Source organism: Pyrus communis, chromosome 15, assembly GCF_963583255.1.
Source record: "Pyrus communis chromosome 15, drPyrComm1.1, whole genome shotgun sequence".
Classification (NCBI taxonomy): Eukaryota; Viridiplantae; Streptophyta; class Magnoliopsida; order Rosales; family Rosaceae; genus Pyrus; species Pyrus communis.
This window is the reverse complement of record NC_084817.1, coordinates 4,856,521-4,875,678: the sequence shown is the minus strand read 5'-3', so window position 1 is coordinate 4,875,678 and position 19,158 is coordinate 4,856,521. Positions and strand designations below refer to the sequence as shown.

The following is a 19,158-nucleotide window of genomic DNA, read 5'->3' as shown; positions in this document are numbered from 1 at the left end:
ATTCTTCTATGACACTCATTTTTATATAGTTTTTATTTCAACCCACCGCTGATCTTCTCGTACAATTTCCCCCAAAGAACCATCTCTACCATCTTTCTTTTAAACCTTCCATTCTCATTATTTTCTACAACCCGTCCCTTCTTCATCACTCTTTCTTTTTCACTTCCTCTCTCTCTCTCTCTCTTTGGGTTCTTTTCCTTTTTCACTCACCTTTCACACCCTTCTTCCTTACTACAAACCACAATCTTGTCTCCCTCTTCACTAGCTAATATTGATGCATAACCCAATTTGAATTCCATAGAGCAATTCTCTTGGAATATAGCTTGCTCGGTTGTAAGAGTCTTAATCGCGACATCGTCTTCATCCGCCATGACTCCCATTGGTGAGGTTGATAGGCCAAAGGCAATGTTGTCGTTGTAGCTTGGCATCCCAACACATCTGACGTCTTGCTGGCAATGTGGCTTTTGGTGGTGTTGAAGGTGTAGGATGGCATTTTTTGACAATATGTGGGTTCATGGTTTTTGGACTGTAAAAATTTGTTAGAGATTCTGTTGATGAATAAAGATATAAGAAATAGGTTGGCAATGGTGAGCTTGTTAAGTAACATGATGACAAGAAGAATCCATTGTAAGGAATTTGATGTGTTGGTGTTGGTTGTTTGGTTCCAAATGCTTTCTTCACCCCTAGGTTTGTGATTCACGCCTAATCTACTTGCACAAAAGTTACTATTTTTGGTTGATGGTGGTGTGTTTTCGTGGTTAGAGGATAGAGGCAGAGAGTATTATAAATCTAGTAAAACACAATGACACATCGAATTTAAGTGGTTCACCAATTTGGCTACGTCCACTAAAGTTACATTGGATTTGACTATGTACGAGAGATTTACAAAATACAATGAAGATGGTCTAGAGCCTTTAGATAAGGTAAAAGAAATGGAAGGTGGGTGGTCTGAGAAGGAGAGATCTTTCTTCTAGCTACTGTGTTGTTACTGGTGTGGTGTTGTTTCTCCTGTATTGTTCTTTCCTCCTTCGGCTTTTATGGAGAAAGAAATGAAATCCTCATGTTAAGCCTTCGATGTCACGTTTCAATTCTTTTGTAACACTTAAACATCAAGAACTGAAAGTATCAGTAACTAATCATGATTATAATCATTACCATACATGTGGACAACTATCCAAAAGCCACATCCAACTCTAAGGGATATAGAATCCCACCTTTATTTTGGGGAGTGAATCATCACCATCATTTCCTGCATCATCTCCATCTGATGTCGCTGACCCTATTTCTATGATTCTTTCACAATCCCCAACCCTCATTTTATTTAGCAGCTTTATAAAAACATTAAATTTAACGTAAGATCGAATATGACAAATTCAACAGTAAAAATAAATAAATAAAATTAACGGTCCAAAATTAAATCAACAGTTAATGCAATACTTTGTTTCAAGAGAATAGTCAGTCTAGTGATTTTTCATTATATATCGAAATCTAACTTTTTTGAGTTAAAATGTTCATAAAAATAAATTAGGATAATCTACATAATTTTTACTTTTTAAAGGTTACTTAATGGACATAATTCAGCTTAAATTCATTTCTTAATAATCTATGGTTAAAAATTTAACTTAGAACGGTTGGAACAAAAAAAATTGTTTTTAGGTTAAAACTTAATTTTTTTGTCCCATTATTTAGAGATGGTCTTAGTATAGGTATATGAGGCTCTTTTTTTTTTTTTTTAATTTTTTTTTTAATTTTTTTTAATTTTTAATTTTAAGATAACTAAATCTTGCTTTGGTGTAAGATATATGAGATATGGATCCCGCTTTCACTAAGTTCATTCACTAAGAATTTAGGAACAATTTAAACAGAACAAAAAACTCAATTATATGCCTAGACCTAAAACTTTGGTCAACTTCTCAGGATTCTAAATGGGTAGGTATACAAGAATAGGAATGATCGGTTCCAATGTAGCCAAAGAAACTCAAATTTTTGCGACATTTTACTATGCCATCTATGTATGGGAATGATTCAAGCTGCTATAATTGCTTATTATGTTTCATATTTTTGTGTATATGTCTGTTTTTTATAGTCTTTCTTGCAGTTTACTCATATGTGCACTCTGGCATGCTAAGTTTTAGTTGAACCCACTGAAATCATGAAAGAACCGAATTTAGTTAGGTTTGGGATTACAGATAAATATACATGGACATAATGTTTTATGGATTTTGATCAAATATTTAACTTTTTCACTAAAGGGGCAATGATGAGTGGGAGGGGTGCAATGATGAGTCGGATTGGATGGGTGATAGAAACTAGAGGATCTGAATCATGAGTTACTGAGAAGGAAAGACCTTGAAGAAAAAATCAAACAGTTGAGTGTCGCATTTGGTTGTCGGAAGACATCGGTCATGTCTTTCCACAGTGAGTTTTAAGTCTAAGATTGAGAGTTTGAGAGCCAAAAATCCAGTTTTAGTACCCAAATTTGTTGGATGTTGAAGATTATCAAGTGGCCTTATTAGCAGTATTTAGGCCATCTCCAACCGATGGCTGGCCAGAGGGCTCGTTTTAGCCCTCTGGCCCTCCAAGCTTTTCCAAGATATTAATATTTTAATGAACAGTACATGACCATATTTGTCTCCTTCTCCAACCGATGGCCAGAGGGCCAGAGGGCTCGTTTTAGCCCTGCCACAAAAAACCGTCTCCAATCGAGGGCCAAAGGGCCATAGGGCCAAACATAATTTATTATTTAAAAACTACAACTGAAATTCAAAAAAATGGCTAAGTGACGTTAGCATGACGTCAGCTAGCCGTTGGATTTGAATTTTTCTTTTGCTATAAATAGGGTGGATATTGGGCTATAATTCACACAACTTTGAATTCAATCTCTTTCAATTCAAGTTTGCAATGAATTCTAACTTTGGATCCTCTTCGGATTCCAACTAGGGGTCCTCATCCAATTCCAAATTGGAAGCAAAATGGGCGCAAATGAGACAAGAAGATGAGGAGTGTGATGAAGAAGTTCAAGAAGGGCTCGTGCAAAAATATATGATGGGCCTAATTTGCCTTTCAATCCAATAACTGGTAGTATCTCTATGAATGAGTACATGAGGCGCTATAGAATGATACGTTCTCGTGCCACAAACAAGTACCTACAACATGATCTTGTTGCACATCTTTGGGCCAAAAGAAGCATGGAGTAGGCGTTTAAGTTTTATGTTATTAAATGTTTTTTAAAATGTTGTTAAATGTTTTTTTTTATGTTGTATAATTTGTATGTTGGTTAATGTTATTTAATGTTATTTCATATTGTTTAATGTTGTTTCATCTTACTTAATTTAATTTAATGTTGTATAATGGCTTAGGAAGTTATAGGAAAAAATGGAATTTAAAAGAAAAATGAAACAAATTTTGTAAAATAAAAGTTATAGGAAAAAATAGAATTTAAAAAAAAATATATTAAAAATAGAAGTTATAGGAAAAATTTTGTAAATAAAAAATAATAATAAAACTATAAAAAAAAAAAAAAAATTCAAATGCAACGGCTAACTGACGTCAGCTAGCCGTTGCATTTGAAATTTTTTTTTTCTTAAGCATTTAACCTACATGAATACATTTATATTAAATAATATAAACGTATTCCTGTCGGTTATAACTAACAGGATTCCCAGTATTTCTGCCCAGCCCCGGACTGGCTGTAGCCAGCCCTTCAGCCCTCCAGCTCTCTAGCCTTCTAGCCCTCTTAGATTCTGTGGGGTCCTCTCAGATTCCAGAGCCCTTTGGCCTAACCCTCGGTTAGAGACTGTTTTCGGGCTATTTTCGACCCTCTGGCCCTCTAGACCTTTTGGTTGGAGATGACCTTATGTAGGTTGGAATGCTTGTTTCTTTTCTATTCAGAATGATTCTGTCTAACTCTTGTGATTATGTATCAATGTGGATTTATGGTATGACCCTTTTTAATTCTTGTGATGTTTTGAGGGTTTTTTTTTTCTTTAACGATATTCTACTTTGAGAAGAGAATTTGAGCTAAACGAGATAAAATGCCATACATAATTAGGTATTGAACTCGTCATTTATGTCAGTCGAATACGAGACTTCTCATTTACTACTATAGAGGAATATCATTGGCCTATATAGTTATTATGTATACAAAGATCGTTAGAACCTTTCAAATGTAAAAGATTGTTCTTATGTTTTCACGTCTTTCGTTCCAACTTTAATGTTGTGTCATTTTTAGCTTGGATTTGGAACTCGAATAGTAGAGCATTTACCCACTAAACAAAATGAAGAGCAAAACAAAATGTCATGGAGTTTTTGCAAGGGAACAATAGTTTAGTTGGTTAATGGTTACTCTATATTCAAAGTCTCATGTCTAATTTCCTCTTCTTCAATATCGCTCGTATAAAATAGAAAAATAAAATTTATGAGGTTGTTAGAGTTTCATCTTGCACTCCCCCATCTTCCCATTACATTACACCACACTGATAGTGTCATAGTGGGCTACAAGTGAAGCCACACTCCACATATTAAAGATTATTCAAAAGGTGTTTAGCCCCAAAAGTTTTAGGTAATAAATGCTTAATTAGGGTTGGAGATAAGAGTGCGATGGAAATTGAGCCCATAAACCACCATCCTATCATGAAAAGTCCCCCACAAGAACAACAAAAAGTAAATAATTCTTGATATTTTTTTGGGAGAAAATCTATCACAACATTTAATATTTGAGGATGTCTGAGCCTCTTTTAGGTGCAACAACTCCATGATTTAATCTTAAATCACGGAAATGGGGCACTAATCAAATGAAGGTACCTTAATCCTAATGATTGTCGGGAATTAATGTTAGCATTGTCTTAGGGTATTTTTATTAGCATCCCACATTATATGAATACACTCCACTTTAAAATTTGATATTAAATGGGTTAAATACCTTAATATGAAATAACAATTTCGACCTTATAAGGTTTTGAAAATAAATAAATGAACTCTAAATAAACTCCTAATTGTTGCAGTCATATTTAAAATAGGAATGTGATTATGTAAATCTTAGTGGATCTAGGAATATCTCTTATATTCCTATTAGTAGTTAATTACCTATGAAGAGTTGTAATCCTAAAAAGGTAAGGATTCTACCTATCCTAAAAAGGTAAGGCATAATTGGGTGATACAACACATCTCACAATTAAATAATTATCTCTTTCTTATTGCCGTCAGCCTCCCTCTCTCTATTCCCCTAGAATAGTTCTGTCACATAGGCCTACAACACGCTCTTGCCATAAGCTAAGGAAATGAAGGATCGTAGGAGGAGGCTTTATTCTACAAAAATTCAAAGGCTTTATTCTACAAAAATTCAAAGGTTTTTATTTGTTTTCTGCTAATCAGATACGCTTAAAATAAAGTAAGATATTTGAAATGTCCACGAAGCATGAAAACATTCCCCATGATGCATGAACCCCCTATATTTATATTTTTCTTCCAACATATATATATATATATATATATATATATATGTTTTATTCATTACACAATTATTTTGCTATGTGGAATTTGTGAGTCAAAGCATATAAATAAATTAGAAGCAATTCTAGGATTTTTCAAACCCTAATTTAGTCGGAAAAAAATAATAATTTGGGCACGGTGCGGCACAGTCGCCGCACCACCACCATGTCATTACCATAGTCCTCTGCACTAGCTTGCTGCCTAGCCGTGTTGAGCACGCCAACAGGATGACGTTGTTTTTACGTCAAGACTATGGCTGCAGCCCTTTGGGCCTTGCTACAACTATATAGACACACCAGGCCTTCGGCCTGGTTGACTTACCTTGGTCCAATGCCCAACCTACTCCCTAAGGAAGCCCGCAGCCTTCCTGGACCCATCCATGTGTTCTCGGCCTAAACTACCAGAAACATTATGCTGCTGGGCCTTGTCCTGCACCTCGGCATACTTACCTGCAGCCTTATCTACTGGGCTTAGCTCGGCCCGACCCAATAACAAAGAAACCCAGCTTCGGCTAGGCTTCTCGGAATCAACCCAAGGCCAACGTTTCGCTGGGCCTACCCCGTGTCCACCCATTTGACCCAAACACCAGCAGTTGTTGCTGCTGGGCTCCTTTACCTCGGCTTGTGGCCTATAGCCACATGTGGGCTGCTTTTGTAGCTAAACCCGAAACCCAATAGCCTCTAGGGCTTTGCCCTACTCACGGCACCCAACCCCAAACCCTTTTGGGCTATGTTTTTTTTTTTCGACCCAATGCTAATTTTTGGCATTCTAAATAATTTTAACCCTAATGTTATTATTATTTTTTGCTTCTACAATCGACCCTATATGGTTCGATTCATTGAATTAATTAAAAGTAAACTATAGTCCATTAATCTGATAATTAATCCAAAAGTATTGACCTAAAGATCATTTTTTGGACATTAACGATTCAATAATTTATTTTTATACTGTGAACCGTTGACATCCTTTTGTAGTCTCGAAGCTTTCACACTTAAGTTCCTGAAGCAACTCAAATCCACTACACTTAAATCAACATATTGCATTATGTGTTCTTGCAGGAACCTCTCCTTTATGAACTAATCATTTATAAAACTAAGTTGAACTTGTAATTTCATATTTAGTCCTTTGAAACTCGAAGTTTTCATTCAAAACTTACCACATGAAACCTGTAGCTTTCATGTTTAAATTAATCCAATACATGTCTATAGAACCCCGAATGTTCTATAATGTATGTCTATGGATTACCATATAACTAACTACATTTTGTTGTACTTTCCATTTTAGGGACATGTCGAACTTGAATAAGCTCGATTTCATCGCTTGGAAACTACTTGAAGTGGGTTCAAGACGTAAAGCTCCATCTTACTACAAAGGGTATTAGAGCCACCATCAAGGCACCTGCCGACGATAAACCCGTCGATGAAACTCAAAAAGCTACTGCAATGATCTTCATTCGAAGACACATCCATGATGCACTGCAGACTATTTTGATCACCATAAAGACATATACCTACCTAAAGCAAGACACAACTGACAACATCTTCGCTTCCAAGACTTTAAGTTCGTGAATGAATGTAACTCTGAAGTTTGTAGAATCTAATCACTGCTTAAGTTTTGTAAAGTAGACTTAACTAAATCAGATCTCCTGGAGAAGACTTATTTGACCTTCTATGCCGCCATTATTATCTGCAGCAACAATATAGGGCACAGAAGTTCACCAAATTTTCGAATTTGATCTTAGTTGTCTGGCTGATAGTGCTACCACGTACACCATCTTGCGTGAGTGACACTATTTTACTAACTTCGTACCTAAGAACGCACCTCTAACAACCCTCTCAGGCCCATCCAACTTGATAGAAGGATACGAAAAGGCTCGTATCATGTTGTCTAATGGTACAATCTTTACCATTAAAGAGGCCCTCTATTTTCCACGTTCCGGAAGAACATTGCTGAGTTTTTGAGATATTCGAGATAATCAATATCATATCGGAACCACTAAAGAGAATGGTTCTAAATTTCTTTGTATCACTTTAGTATGAGTATGGCCCTAAGCATATTCACGAGAAGTTAGAACATCTCCCGAGTGGGTTGTACATCACAACCATTAGTGGCATAGAAGCCCACCATGTGGCCGGCTCTGTGCCTGAGTTCCAGAGTACTTTGTTGCTTTAACATGACCGTATGGGACATCCCGGACGTGATATGATGCGTAATATCCTCAAATCATCACATGGGCATCATTTACCTCTCTACGTTGGATTTCCGCGATGCAAAGTTTTTTCTTTGGGGACCCTTACATACAAAGATTATTCATGGCCCTCCCTAAGTTTCTTCAGCAGATTCAAGGGGATATTTGGGACCTATCCAACTAACATGAAAACCATTTAGATACTTTATGGTGTTAGTTGATGCGTCGACATGATGGTCACATGTTTGCCTGTTGTCCACACGCAATGCTGCATTTGCGAAACTCCTAGCATAAATTATTAAGCTAAGGGCTCACCACCCTGATTATCCAATCAAGTCGATTCGACTGGATAATGCTAAAGAGTTTACATCATATACTTTTGATAATAATTGCATGTCAGCTGGGATTGATGTCGACCATCTTATACCCTATGTTCACACCCAAAACAGCCTGGCAGAAGCTTTCATAAAGCGTCTTCAATTGATAGCTTAAACTTTGGTTATGCAAACCAAATTGCTGGTATCTACCTAGGGCCATGCAATATTACACACAGTTATGCTGGTCTGCCTGAGGTTCATCGATACCCAACCTCATTCATCGTTACAATTGGTTACCAGATACGGGCCCGACCTCTCGCATTTACGTGTGTTTGGGTGCATAGTCTATGTGTTAATAGCGCCACCACTACGTACCAAAATGGGTCCTTAGAGAAAAATGAGAATCTATGTCGATTATGATTTGCCATCTATTATTCGCTACTTAGAGCCCTTGACAGACAATTTCTTTACCACATGTTTTGCGGATTGTCACTTTGATGAGACAGTCTTCCCGTCGTTAGGGGGAGATAAGCATGATAACATTCCCGTAAAATACCGCGAATTGTCGTGGTATGCTCCCATTATGTCTCATTTAGATCCTCGCACTGCCTAGTCTGAAACTGAGGAGCGACTAATTATAGATCTTCAAAGCATTGTTTAAAGCATGCCAGATGCTTTTACTTATCTAGCTAAGGTGACAAGATCATATATACCTGCTGCAAACGCACTTGCAAGGATAGACGTACCCTACATACGTCCTAACACTGCCTGGGAAAGCCGAACCATCCTCGAAGGTAGGAAGGCTACACCTTCCATGCGGCCTGGTATATTGGCGGTTAGCTAATCATCTACTCCTACCCTGAAGCGTGGCAAACCTTTTGGTTCAAAGGACTCACAACCTTGGAAGAGGAAATCGGCACCAACTAGTGACCCTAGTTTGAATCTGACCATCGCTTACTCATCTGTTCCAATGCATGAGGTTATTATAGATTACGGTGATATCTTAGATAAGAGAACCCGACCTCTCGATAATCCTGAGATTTTGGTCCATTACGTAGTATTATATGAGGTTTGGAATCAGAATGAGATGATCGGCGACAATGCATTTGCGTACACAGTAGCTACTGACATCATACTTAGCAATGACTTTCAACCACATTCCGTTGATGAATGCCGATGTAGAACAGATTGGTCAAATTGGAAACAAGCAATCCAAGTTGAACCCGATTCGCTTGTGAAACGTAAGATATTTGGACATGTAGCTCTTGCTCCACCACATGTGAAGCCCATGGGCTACAAGTGGGTTTTCGTGAGGAAGCGTAATGAGAAGAATGAAATAGTGGGATACAAAGCAAGCCTCGTAGCGCAAGGCTTCTCTCAACACCCTGGGATTAATTACGAGGAAACATATTCCCCCGTAATAGACGCCATAATGTTCCGCTACCTTATCAATTTGGTAGTTTCCGAAAAACTGAATATGCAGCTTATAGACGTGGTAACCACGTATCTCTATCAGGATGTAGATACGAAAATCTACATGAAAGTTCTAGAAGGACTTCTATTGACTGGTTCAAATAGTTCTAGACCACGGAACACTTTTGATTAGATTGAGAATATCACTCTACGGATTGAAACAATTAGATGCTAAACGAGATCCCTTCCGTTCTAAGGAGGATGAAGAAGAGATTTTGGAGCCTGAAGTTTGATACATAAGTGCACTTGGTGCTTTATTGTAATTGGCTCAATGTACTAGACCTGACATTTCCTTTGTTGTCAATCTTTTGGCTAGATGCAGCAATGCTCCTACACACATACACTAGAATGGTGTTAAAGACATTTTTCGCTACCTTAAGGGTACTACGGATTTGGGCTTGTTCTACACCCATGAATCCTCGAGAGGACACGCCACCTTTCACGGTCATCGAGTTGATTCTTGCCTCATTGGTTGTGCAGATGTTGGATATCTGTTTGACCCACGTAGGGCACATTCTGAAACGGGTATGTCTTTATCGTTGGAGACACTGCTATATCTTTAAGGTCTACCAAGCAAACGCTAGTTGTGACTTCTTGGAACCATGCTGAGATTCTTACCCTGCATGAAGCATCATGTGAGTGTTTTTGGTTGAGAGCAATTATGAAACATATTCGAAGAACTAGTGGTCTTACATCTATCGTTGACCTTCCAACGATGATCTTTGAAGACAATGCCGCATGTATCGAGTAGTTAAAGAAGGGGTACATCAAGGGACACAACACTAAGCACATAACGCCGAAGTTGTTTTACTCTCACCATCAACAACAACATCAGAACATTGAAGTCAAGCAAATCCGTTCCTAGGATAACCTGGCGGATCTCTTCACCAAGTCATTGCCCAAGTCTACTTTTTAGAAACTCATCCAAGGAATCAATATGCACGCATAAATTATCTGAATTGAATCGCTTGTAGTTTTCTTATTTGGAAGTTATGTCTAATCCAGGGGGAGTATCCTGAAGCATACTCACTTTATCTTAATGTACTCTTTTTCCTACAATTAGGAGCATTTTTCCCACTAGGTTTTTGCTACCTAACGAGGTTTTAACGAGGCACTCATCCTAGGATGATCACACTCCGTTGAGTTCACTACTTTCATCACATTTGACGTTTGTTTTAGATATTATGCCTACTTCTCACTTTTCTCCTTAGTCCATGAGTTTTCACCTATCCTAGGTTTTACCATAACGAGGTTTTGTGAGTTTTACTACTCATGCATACTTACTTTCTTATATTAGAGAATCGCATTCGCCCGTTGTGCCACCGGCTTCATCAACTATTCTATCTTATCTACTGAAGATCTGATGCAATGCTTGTTTGAGTATTTACACACTCAAGGGGGAGTGTTGCAGTCATATTTAGAATAGAAATGTGATTATGTAAATTCTAGTGGATCTAGGAATATCTCTTATATTCCTATTAGTAGTTAATTACCTATTAAAAATTGTAATCCGAAAATGGTAAGAATTCTACCTATCCTATTACTATAAATAAAGGCACAATGAGGTGATACAACACACGCCTCACAATTAAATCACTTTATCTCTTATTGCAGCTGGCCTCCCTCTCTCTATTCCCCTAGAATAGTTCCATCATGTAGGCCTACAACACATATCACTTTTAACATATAAGTCCTAAGATTATTTATCTTCTTCAACTCACAAAACCACTCTCAGCTTCCTTCATCACATGTAACAATTTACCATGTTAAATTACTGTCTCAAGTTTGGCAATGAGACGTGCTAGTTTATTCGCCAGAAACCTATAGCTTTGTAACAAGAACCATAAGAAAAATTCATTCTTATTAGACTTATACAAATAGCATACAATTGTCAATTTGCAGATTTTTAAGGGTAGTTTGGACTTACTATCTTTTAGACCTTTTAAGCACCACGAAATGTTTCATACAACAATATATTGCTTTATTTTTATTAGTGGTTTTTACACTAATTAAGTTCTAATGGTAAGGGAGGAAACTAATATTAATGTTTTATTTCTTCTGATGTGGTTAGAACATTGTGAAGCAATAAAGCGAAGTAGCAAAATTTTAATGTTTAGGCAAGTTCATGCCGAATATTATAGTAGTTTTCTATAGTTTTTTGCCGAATTTTCATGGTTTCTTTATTATCAAAGAGTAGGCTAGCTTCTGGAAAATTATGAAGCCATCCAAAAATAGTATTCATGAAGTTAATGCAGAACCATTATTTATGCTATGCATTTCTAAAAATCCCCTTTTGCCACAAAATGATGGATTCTCAAATTTTCGTTCGTTAATGGTGGATTCTCAAATCTATATCTTTATTATTTGAAAGAGGGGGGGGGGGGGGGGGGGGGGGGGGGGGGGTGGGGAACAACATAGAAACCACCTATTGGAAGAAACAAATAATATCTTTGGTTGATCTTATGTATTTGCACCTAAGATGTGAAGAGTATGGGGTGTATGTAGGAAATTTAAGGTGTATGTTGAGGGTTGGGGTGTGAGGGTATTATTGGAAAGTATGTGGGGGTGTATTAAGATACGTTTAAATTATAAAAAATAAAAAAAAAAAAGAAAAAAAGAAAAAGGAAATGTGTGGTGTATTCAACAATATGCGGGGTGTTAATATAAACCTTGTCTTATATTATGTGTAGTTGAACCAGAAAGATAAAAAAATAAAAATAAAATGGGTTGCTGCAATGAAGAAACTGCAAGTGTGCATAAGACTTGACTCTAATTTAACCAGAATGAAAACGATGAACGAATTGCAGAAACGAAACTATCTTTCTAGGTTAATTCGGTCATAGAGAAAATGGTAAATCGTGAAAAGATATGAGTGGGACTTCATAGGATTGAGCTTAGACTCTGTTCTAGGCTTATCCAGTCTAGGCTACCATACAAGCCCTTAATGTTCACATGACAATGGAATAACGTTTGCACAACTATTTCATAAGGTTCAAGTGGTGATGATCGCTAAAGTTAACATGATTGTGAACTTGTTTTATAATACTTTTAAATTGATTAAAACATTCTTTCACATGGGGGGCAAGTCAAATGACAAATATTTGGTAGGACCAACCAATACATATGAGTTTTATCTCTATTAGAAAGACAGTACACATGCATGACAAGTAATTTGAAAACAAATGCGTTTGGCTCAGCCAAGAAAAGAAGAAAAACTTAATTATGGAATAGCCTTTGAGGATGGGTGGATACCTCCCAACATGCAATCCACTGTTGAATTTTGTGGCTCAATTCTATTCGGGTCTTATGTTTTTTCTTAAAGCCCATATTGTTTTGGTCATTTAGCTACTCATGTGAAAGCCTATGTGATGGCTAAGGTTTAATTAGGCTAGGGTCGTAAGACAAGGTATGTCAAGTCTCGTGGAGCATCTAAAAGAGCTTTTCATGCTGTTCATAGAGGATCTCACTCCTAATTACTATTTGTTGTTCTGAGCTTTCAGCTCCTCGACCTTAGCTTGAAGAGTAACTTTCTTTCTTTCCTTCAGTCATTGCCTCACGCTAGACACGAGAGGGGTGTCGTTCTAGGTGTTGTGGCTTCCTTGGCTCCCTATGTTGGAGAGGGATACCTGATCAAAGAAGAGTGTCCAAACAATGGATACTAGCTTGACAAAGCTGATGAGAGTAGGAATAAGTGTTGTTTCGCACAAACGATGCCAAATCTTGATGCACAAAATTGGAGATACTATAGAACAAAGTAAGGTGCCACATTTATGACTTTGCACGGTTGCTCCGGTCATCTAAGTTGGGCTACGTCCGCGAAGGTAGAGGATTTTTCAATAATAATATATAGTTTACATGTTACAAAGGTCTAAGCATAATCACCATTAACGAGTTCTAATGACGAGTTTAAGTATCATAATGGCATTAGGGATTAATTCTATGGAAGGAATGATCTTCTTTTATAGTTGAGGAGTCTCCAGCTTTCATGCACAGTCGATGTGGGGGTCTAGGAGTTTTATTCTGACGTTAACACGTGTCGTGCTGTGATTAGCCTCTTAGTTGGAGGTAAATTTTTGTGCTTCAGCAGGGGTGTCTCAACATGAACCCCTTAGTTAGAAAAGTGAATAAAAATTATGGGAGAAAATTGTGTTCTGTAAAACCCAAAACCAATTACCTTTACAGATAAAAATAACAAACATGTTAGCAAGGAGAAATTTTTCAGCGTGACCGGTACACGGGGTGGTACACCACGTGTCACTTTACAAATTGTGGGATATGTGTGCTAAAAAGTTAATAACTTAGAAAATAAAATTTCCTACCACTTTTATTAAAACACGTGGTGTACCACTTGTATTCCAGTCCCTATGAAAAATTTCTCGTTAGCAAGAAAACTATTGCTTTCATATATGCTGAGTGTAGCATTGTCGTCACCACCACCACGACCGCCACCCCCCATCATCAATAACTGCATCACCATCACTATCGCCATTAGAATCTTCACAGCTTCGGTCATCAGCAATATCATCACCATCACCAACACTACAGTAAACATCATCATTAGATTCATTACCATCACCAACACCACCATCTGTATCAACTTCATCATCGTTGTCGTCGTCATCCTTGCGACACCAATAATAATCTCGTACTACCTCCTCTGTTATCTGCACTCCTAGTTCTGGGGAACTCTTCCACTCAAGGCTGTTAATCTTCAACTCAGGGCATTTGTATATATGTACGGTTTTCAAGGATCGGAATTTGACAATGCAATTTCCAGAGAAGAAATCTTGCAGACGTGGTAGAGAGTAAAGTTTCAAACTTTGCAACTGGCTAAAACAAATCTCACCATCATTTCCTGCATCATCTGCATCTGATGTCGTTGCCCCTATTCCTCTCATTCTTTTACAATGCCCAACCGTCATTTCTCTTAGCCGCTTTAAAGTTTTGGCTATCGTGTAAGTTGTTAAATATTTCAACCTATGACAACCAACTACTTCCAAAGTTGTTAAATTCTTGAAGGGAATAGCAGATAACACCGGATCCTTCAATGCAACACAAGCAACCACATGTAGAACTTTCAAGTTTGGAAAAAATGGGCCTGCCCCTGGGCAATTCTCGCTGTGTAGATGCATCAATTTCCGCATTTCCTTAAGCTTCAAAACACTTAAATGTGGGAAGGTCACATCTGGATGTACACTATTCTCAAATAAAGAAATTTTCTGGTCGGAGTACTCAAACACCAACGATTTTAGTTTCCTAAACACCTGTGATGAGGATGGACCACACCATATCTCCATGTCTCTGCCTAAGGTCATGTTTTCCAAGTTGGGGAATGATACATCCTGCAATATTACCAGCGCAAGAATGATAAACGACAAAAATAACGACAGAAGGAGATTTTTTCTATGAACTAGCTTGAAAAGCTAACTTTCGTTTAAGAAAATTGCGTAATGTATTTTTACCTTGTCAATTAAGAACAGAGAGTGTTTAATTGGAGTGTAAAGACCTCCAAACTTATGCTTCTGGAAACTTGAAATTTCAGAGGCAAAAATATCCAATTTACCACATTCCTGCACATCCACTTGTTCGAGTAGCGGCCATTCAGAAGCATGCAGTCCTGGATAGAAGCTCTTAAGTTGGGCTAGACAGATAAATTCAATATTTGTTGAATTTGGAAACACAAACTTGGGCATCATTTCTAGTCCCTCTTCCTTGGAAATTATTTCCTCCACTCCAGGACAAAACTTCACTTTTAGCTCTCGTAGTTGCTGAAGACCTCTAGCCACTGAGCATGGAAAAATATATTTCAAACTCTTACAGTCATCTATAAATACCGAATCTAGATTTTCACAACCAGACATTTTCAACTGAGTCGTAGAGGTGTAAGGTGTTTCTTCGATCTCAAAAACCACCTCTAAACAACTGCACGAACTTATCAATAAACTTCCTAAAGCATTCAATCTTCCTGCAATGCTAGGTGTAAAGATGCTTATTAGACTATGGCATTCGATAACTTCAACATCTCTAAGTTTGTAGAAAGAGTCTGGATCAAGTTGGTTGTGCCATACTGTAGTCAAAGTAGATAGCCCAAAGATGGACAATATCTCCAACTTTGGAAACCCCACCTGTATTCGAATTACAAAATTGTTAAATTCTTTTTTTTTTTTTTTTTTTTTTTTGGTCGAAGTAAATATATTAGACATAAGAATAATGATCAATAAAAGAGAAACAATAGTATAATAATTTTACCTTGTCGTCAAAAAGAAAGTATAGTTCTTCAGTCTCAAGTTTAGGTTCAAAGACAAATCCTTTCAGTTCTGTACAATTCTTTAATTTCAAACTCTCCAAAGATGGAAACTGGACATTACAGCTTACTGAGCAGAATCTAGAGAGTTTTGGAAGATCTCTTAGCTTCATATGTTGTAGCTTACAAAGCATGCCATCCGGTTTTTCTTCACCATATTCTTCTATTGAAACTATCTCTTCCATTGATTCACATCCTGTTATCTCTAGTTTTTCAAGTTGTACAAGATTCCTAGCCATAGGAGACGATAACACAAAAGTTAAACCAGTACATTGATCCACCACCAAGCTTGTTAAGTTCGGCAACACAACCTGCAGTATTTGTACATTCGATTTTTAAGAGAAGAGAATTCACATTAATTGTTATTATCTAGTCAAATGGTATCTTTAGATGAAAAAATTATACCAATATATATTTCTTGATATGCACTAGATAAAATTGAACCACTTCAAATAATCAAATATATGTAAATTTAGCCAGACAAAATCTAGAAGTTCTATGGTGGTTGTTTCATTTTTCTTTGTAAATTATATCGCTCAAATAAATAAATAAAAAGAAGTACTAATGGCATAAATGGGAAAGAATGACACCAAAGGCATACCTCCTCAGTAATGATATGTGTAAATTGGGCATTGTTTTTCACATGGAGATGCTTGAGTTGTTGAAAATCTTCACTACCTGAGTGGTACACAACATTATCAGCTCCCTTCGACCCATCCAAGTACAAATCTTCACATGACCTCTTCAACAACATTTCTAGACCGTGGTCCAATTCACAGCCAGTTGGGAGGTGGAGCTTCAATGTATTGAGGGTTTCATCCACATCGTCCCATTTTGGCGCAGTGCCGATTAATATTTCGTATCTTTTTAACTTGTCTGTGAACAAGTCTGTTGGAATACTGCTAGCATCTGGAACATGTATGCTTAATGCAGCTAAACGAGGCAAGTCCTTCAGTTCCAAAAGGCTAGCATTACTTCTTTCTCCGGTGACTCCTTCTGGCACCCATCCGTTGAAGCTGTTTTTCATTCTCAAGTCTTCTAGACTTTTCAAACTTGATATAACATTAGGTGAAATCGTTTTGAGTTCAGAGCACCAGCTTAAATCCAGCAGTCGAAGACGAGTCAATTTCCCTATTTCTTTCGGTAACACTTTAAGCTTGGAATATATAAAGCTGAGAATTTCTAGTTGCGATAGCTGTCCGAGTAGAGTTATGTCTCCCACCACGCATTGATCCAAACACAATGTACGAAGATTTTCTAGGAGCAGAAGAGATGGAGGTAACGACCAAATATGCACATTGGTAAAATCCATAACTTTAAGCTTTCTCATCTCCTCGAAAAAGTTACCTGGGATTTCAAGCAAGTCACCATCATATTGCAAATGAAAAAACTCCAGTTGTTGGCATTTCAAAACTTCAGGAAGCCTAGGGATGTTTTTGCACGGCAAAGAGATCATTGTGCAATTTTCCAAAAAATCCTTATTGTTTGGCCATTCCTTCAACTCATCTCCGTATGTTCTTAATAAGGCATGTTGGCCTTTGGATGCAATCGAGATGGCAACATCGTGTACCATGTCATGCATTGTGAATGATGTATTATCCTCGGATTCGAGTAACAGACAAGAATCTTTAAGCTCTTCAATCCGCGAGTGCAATGCATATTGTGCGTGCTCCACTGAGTCAATGTTATTAAACAAACCCAAACCAATTGTATATTTCAACAAGTTTGTCAAAGTAGCGTAGGCTCCCCCAAGACGTGCCAACATTCCACATATCAAGAATAGGGGCTTAAGCTTTTGATCATCCAATTGATTGTAACTCCACTCTAAAGCCGAGTATGCTTCGTGTTCGGCTGAGTGTTCGTTGTCAAACACTTTTAGGCATCTCAAGGCATCCCTCCATACTGGTAAAGTAGTTCTATTTCTTAAAGAGCTTGCGACTGTGACAACCAAAACTGGCAAACCTCCGCATTTTTTGGCTACTTCAGTTGCCACAGTTTGTATGTTGGGATTTTTAACAACACCACCTGCCTTCGTCTCAAATAAACGCCAAGCTTCTTCCTCGTTTAAAACTTGAAGCACAAAGTCTTTTTGCAACCGCTTCTCTGTGGATAGCAATTTTCGAGTTCTGGATGTCAACAGTATTCTACAAGTCGGCACACAAGGAAGTCCTACACTCTGCAAGTCAATGCTTTCCCAAATGTTGTCTAAAATTACAAGAACTTTCTTGGCCTTTATCCTGTTACACAGACGAAGTGCTCTGTCTGACATAGTTTCGCTTTCATAAACTTCCATACCTAACTTTCTGGCAATTTCTTTTTGAATTACTTCAAGGTCCAGATTTTGCACACTTCTTACCATAACCGCATCAGCAAATAACTTTTCTTTTACAGCTTGCCTAAGGACTTCTTCAACCAGTGTGGTCTTCCCCACGCCTCCAATACCATAGACCAAAATCAGGTCGGTATTAGGAATTCTCAGTTCATCCATGATCTTCTTGACAGTTAAATTCCTCGAATCAAATGCCTCATAATGTTTGTCAGATACCATGGATACCTCTTGTGGGCGGACTTTGTACGAAATGCTAGCGAAATCTCTTTTCGCGTAGTGGTTAACAACCGCCTGCTGCAACTTTGTTGATCTCCTGCCTAGCTTGTAACGGAGCACCGGGTTTGGACAAACCCCACGGAGACAGCTCATCTTTGCCTGCGTATCACGCTTCCATAATTCGTTCGCCTTCTCAGTGATCTCAACCATGTGTTTTAGCCAGTTCTGGACGTCAGTTTGGATTTCTTCACCTTTTTCTTCAGCTCGAACAACCTCGAGTTCTAGCCGCTCTCTAGCAGCACTTAATTCGTTCACCCGAGTCTGTAGTTTCTCAAGGTTCCTTTTGCAGTGAGCTAGGTAACCCACTTGGCGCATAGCTGGTTTAACAGCATACTCGACAACTTTTCCGACAATGCCCATGCCTGCTCATAAATACAAATTAAATTGGAAAAAAAGGAGCTCATGAAATACTTTACTTTTCTAATTGACTCATGAGTTATGATCTTTCAACAACTTAAAAATAAACACATTGCATTTCAGTGCATAATAAGAAACGGAGAATTCTATTCCACTTCTTGAAAAAGATTGCTTTTTGAATAAAATCTTGTCTAAGATTAGAAATTAACTCTAGTTGGCATTTAATTGTAATTTTTAAATATTAATTAAGTCGTAGTAATTATGGATAATGTTAGAGAGACTAAATTTGTAAACAAAATATGCAAACTAAATGACTTGTCACAACATGAATGAGCACATTTATCAATGTTTAAGTATTAATTCAATCATCAACTTCCATTTCATTTAGTTTACAAAATCTTGTCTACAAATTTTGTCTCTCTAG

The 19,158-nt window shown here is 37.5% G+C and overlaps 1 protein-coding gene across 1 annotated transcript; it reads right to left on the bottom strand.

The window, feature by feature from the left end:
* Positions 1-13,895: 13,895 nt before the first annotated feature.
* LOC137718184 (probable disease resistance protein At4g27220) lies at positions 13,896-18,737 on the bottom strand. The gene is made up of 2 exons (XM_068457682.1): positions 16,563-18,737; positions 13,896-14,615 (listed from the first exon to the last, which is right to left on the bottom strand). Exons 1-2 carry the CDS (start codon positions 18,735-18,737, stop codon positions 13,896-13,898), a joined length of 2,895 nt encoding a protein of 964 aa, XP_068313783.1.
* Positions 18,738-19,158: the final 421 nt, after the last annotated feature.

Bases quoted from the DNA above. Each gene is read 5' to 3' on its own strand.
- LOC137718184 (XM_068457682.1), bottom strand. From the start codon at position 18,737: ATGGGCATTGTCGGAAAAGTTGTCGAGTATGCTGTTAAACCAGCTATG. The intron at 14,616-16,562 runs CTCCCAACTGGC...TTGAAGCTTAAG, and splicing joins TCAATACATTGAAGCTCCAC to GAAATGCGGAAATTGATGCA.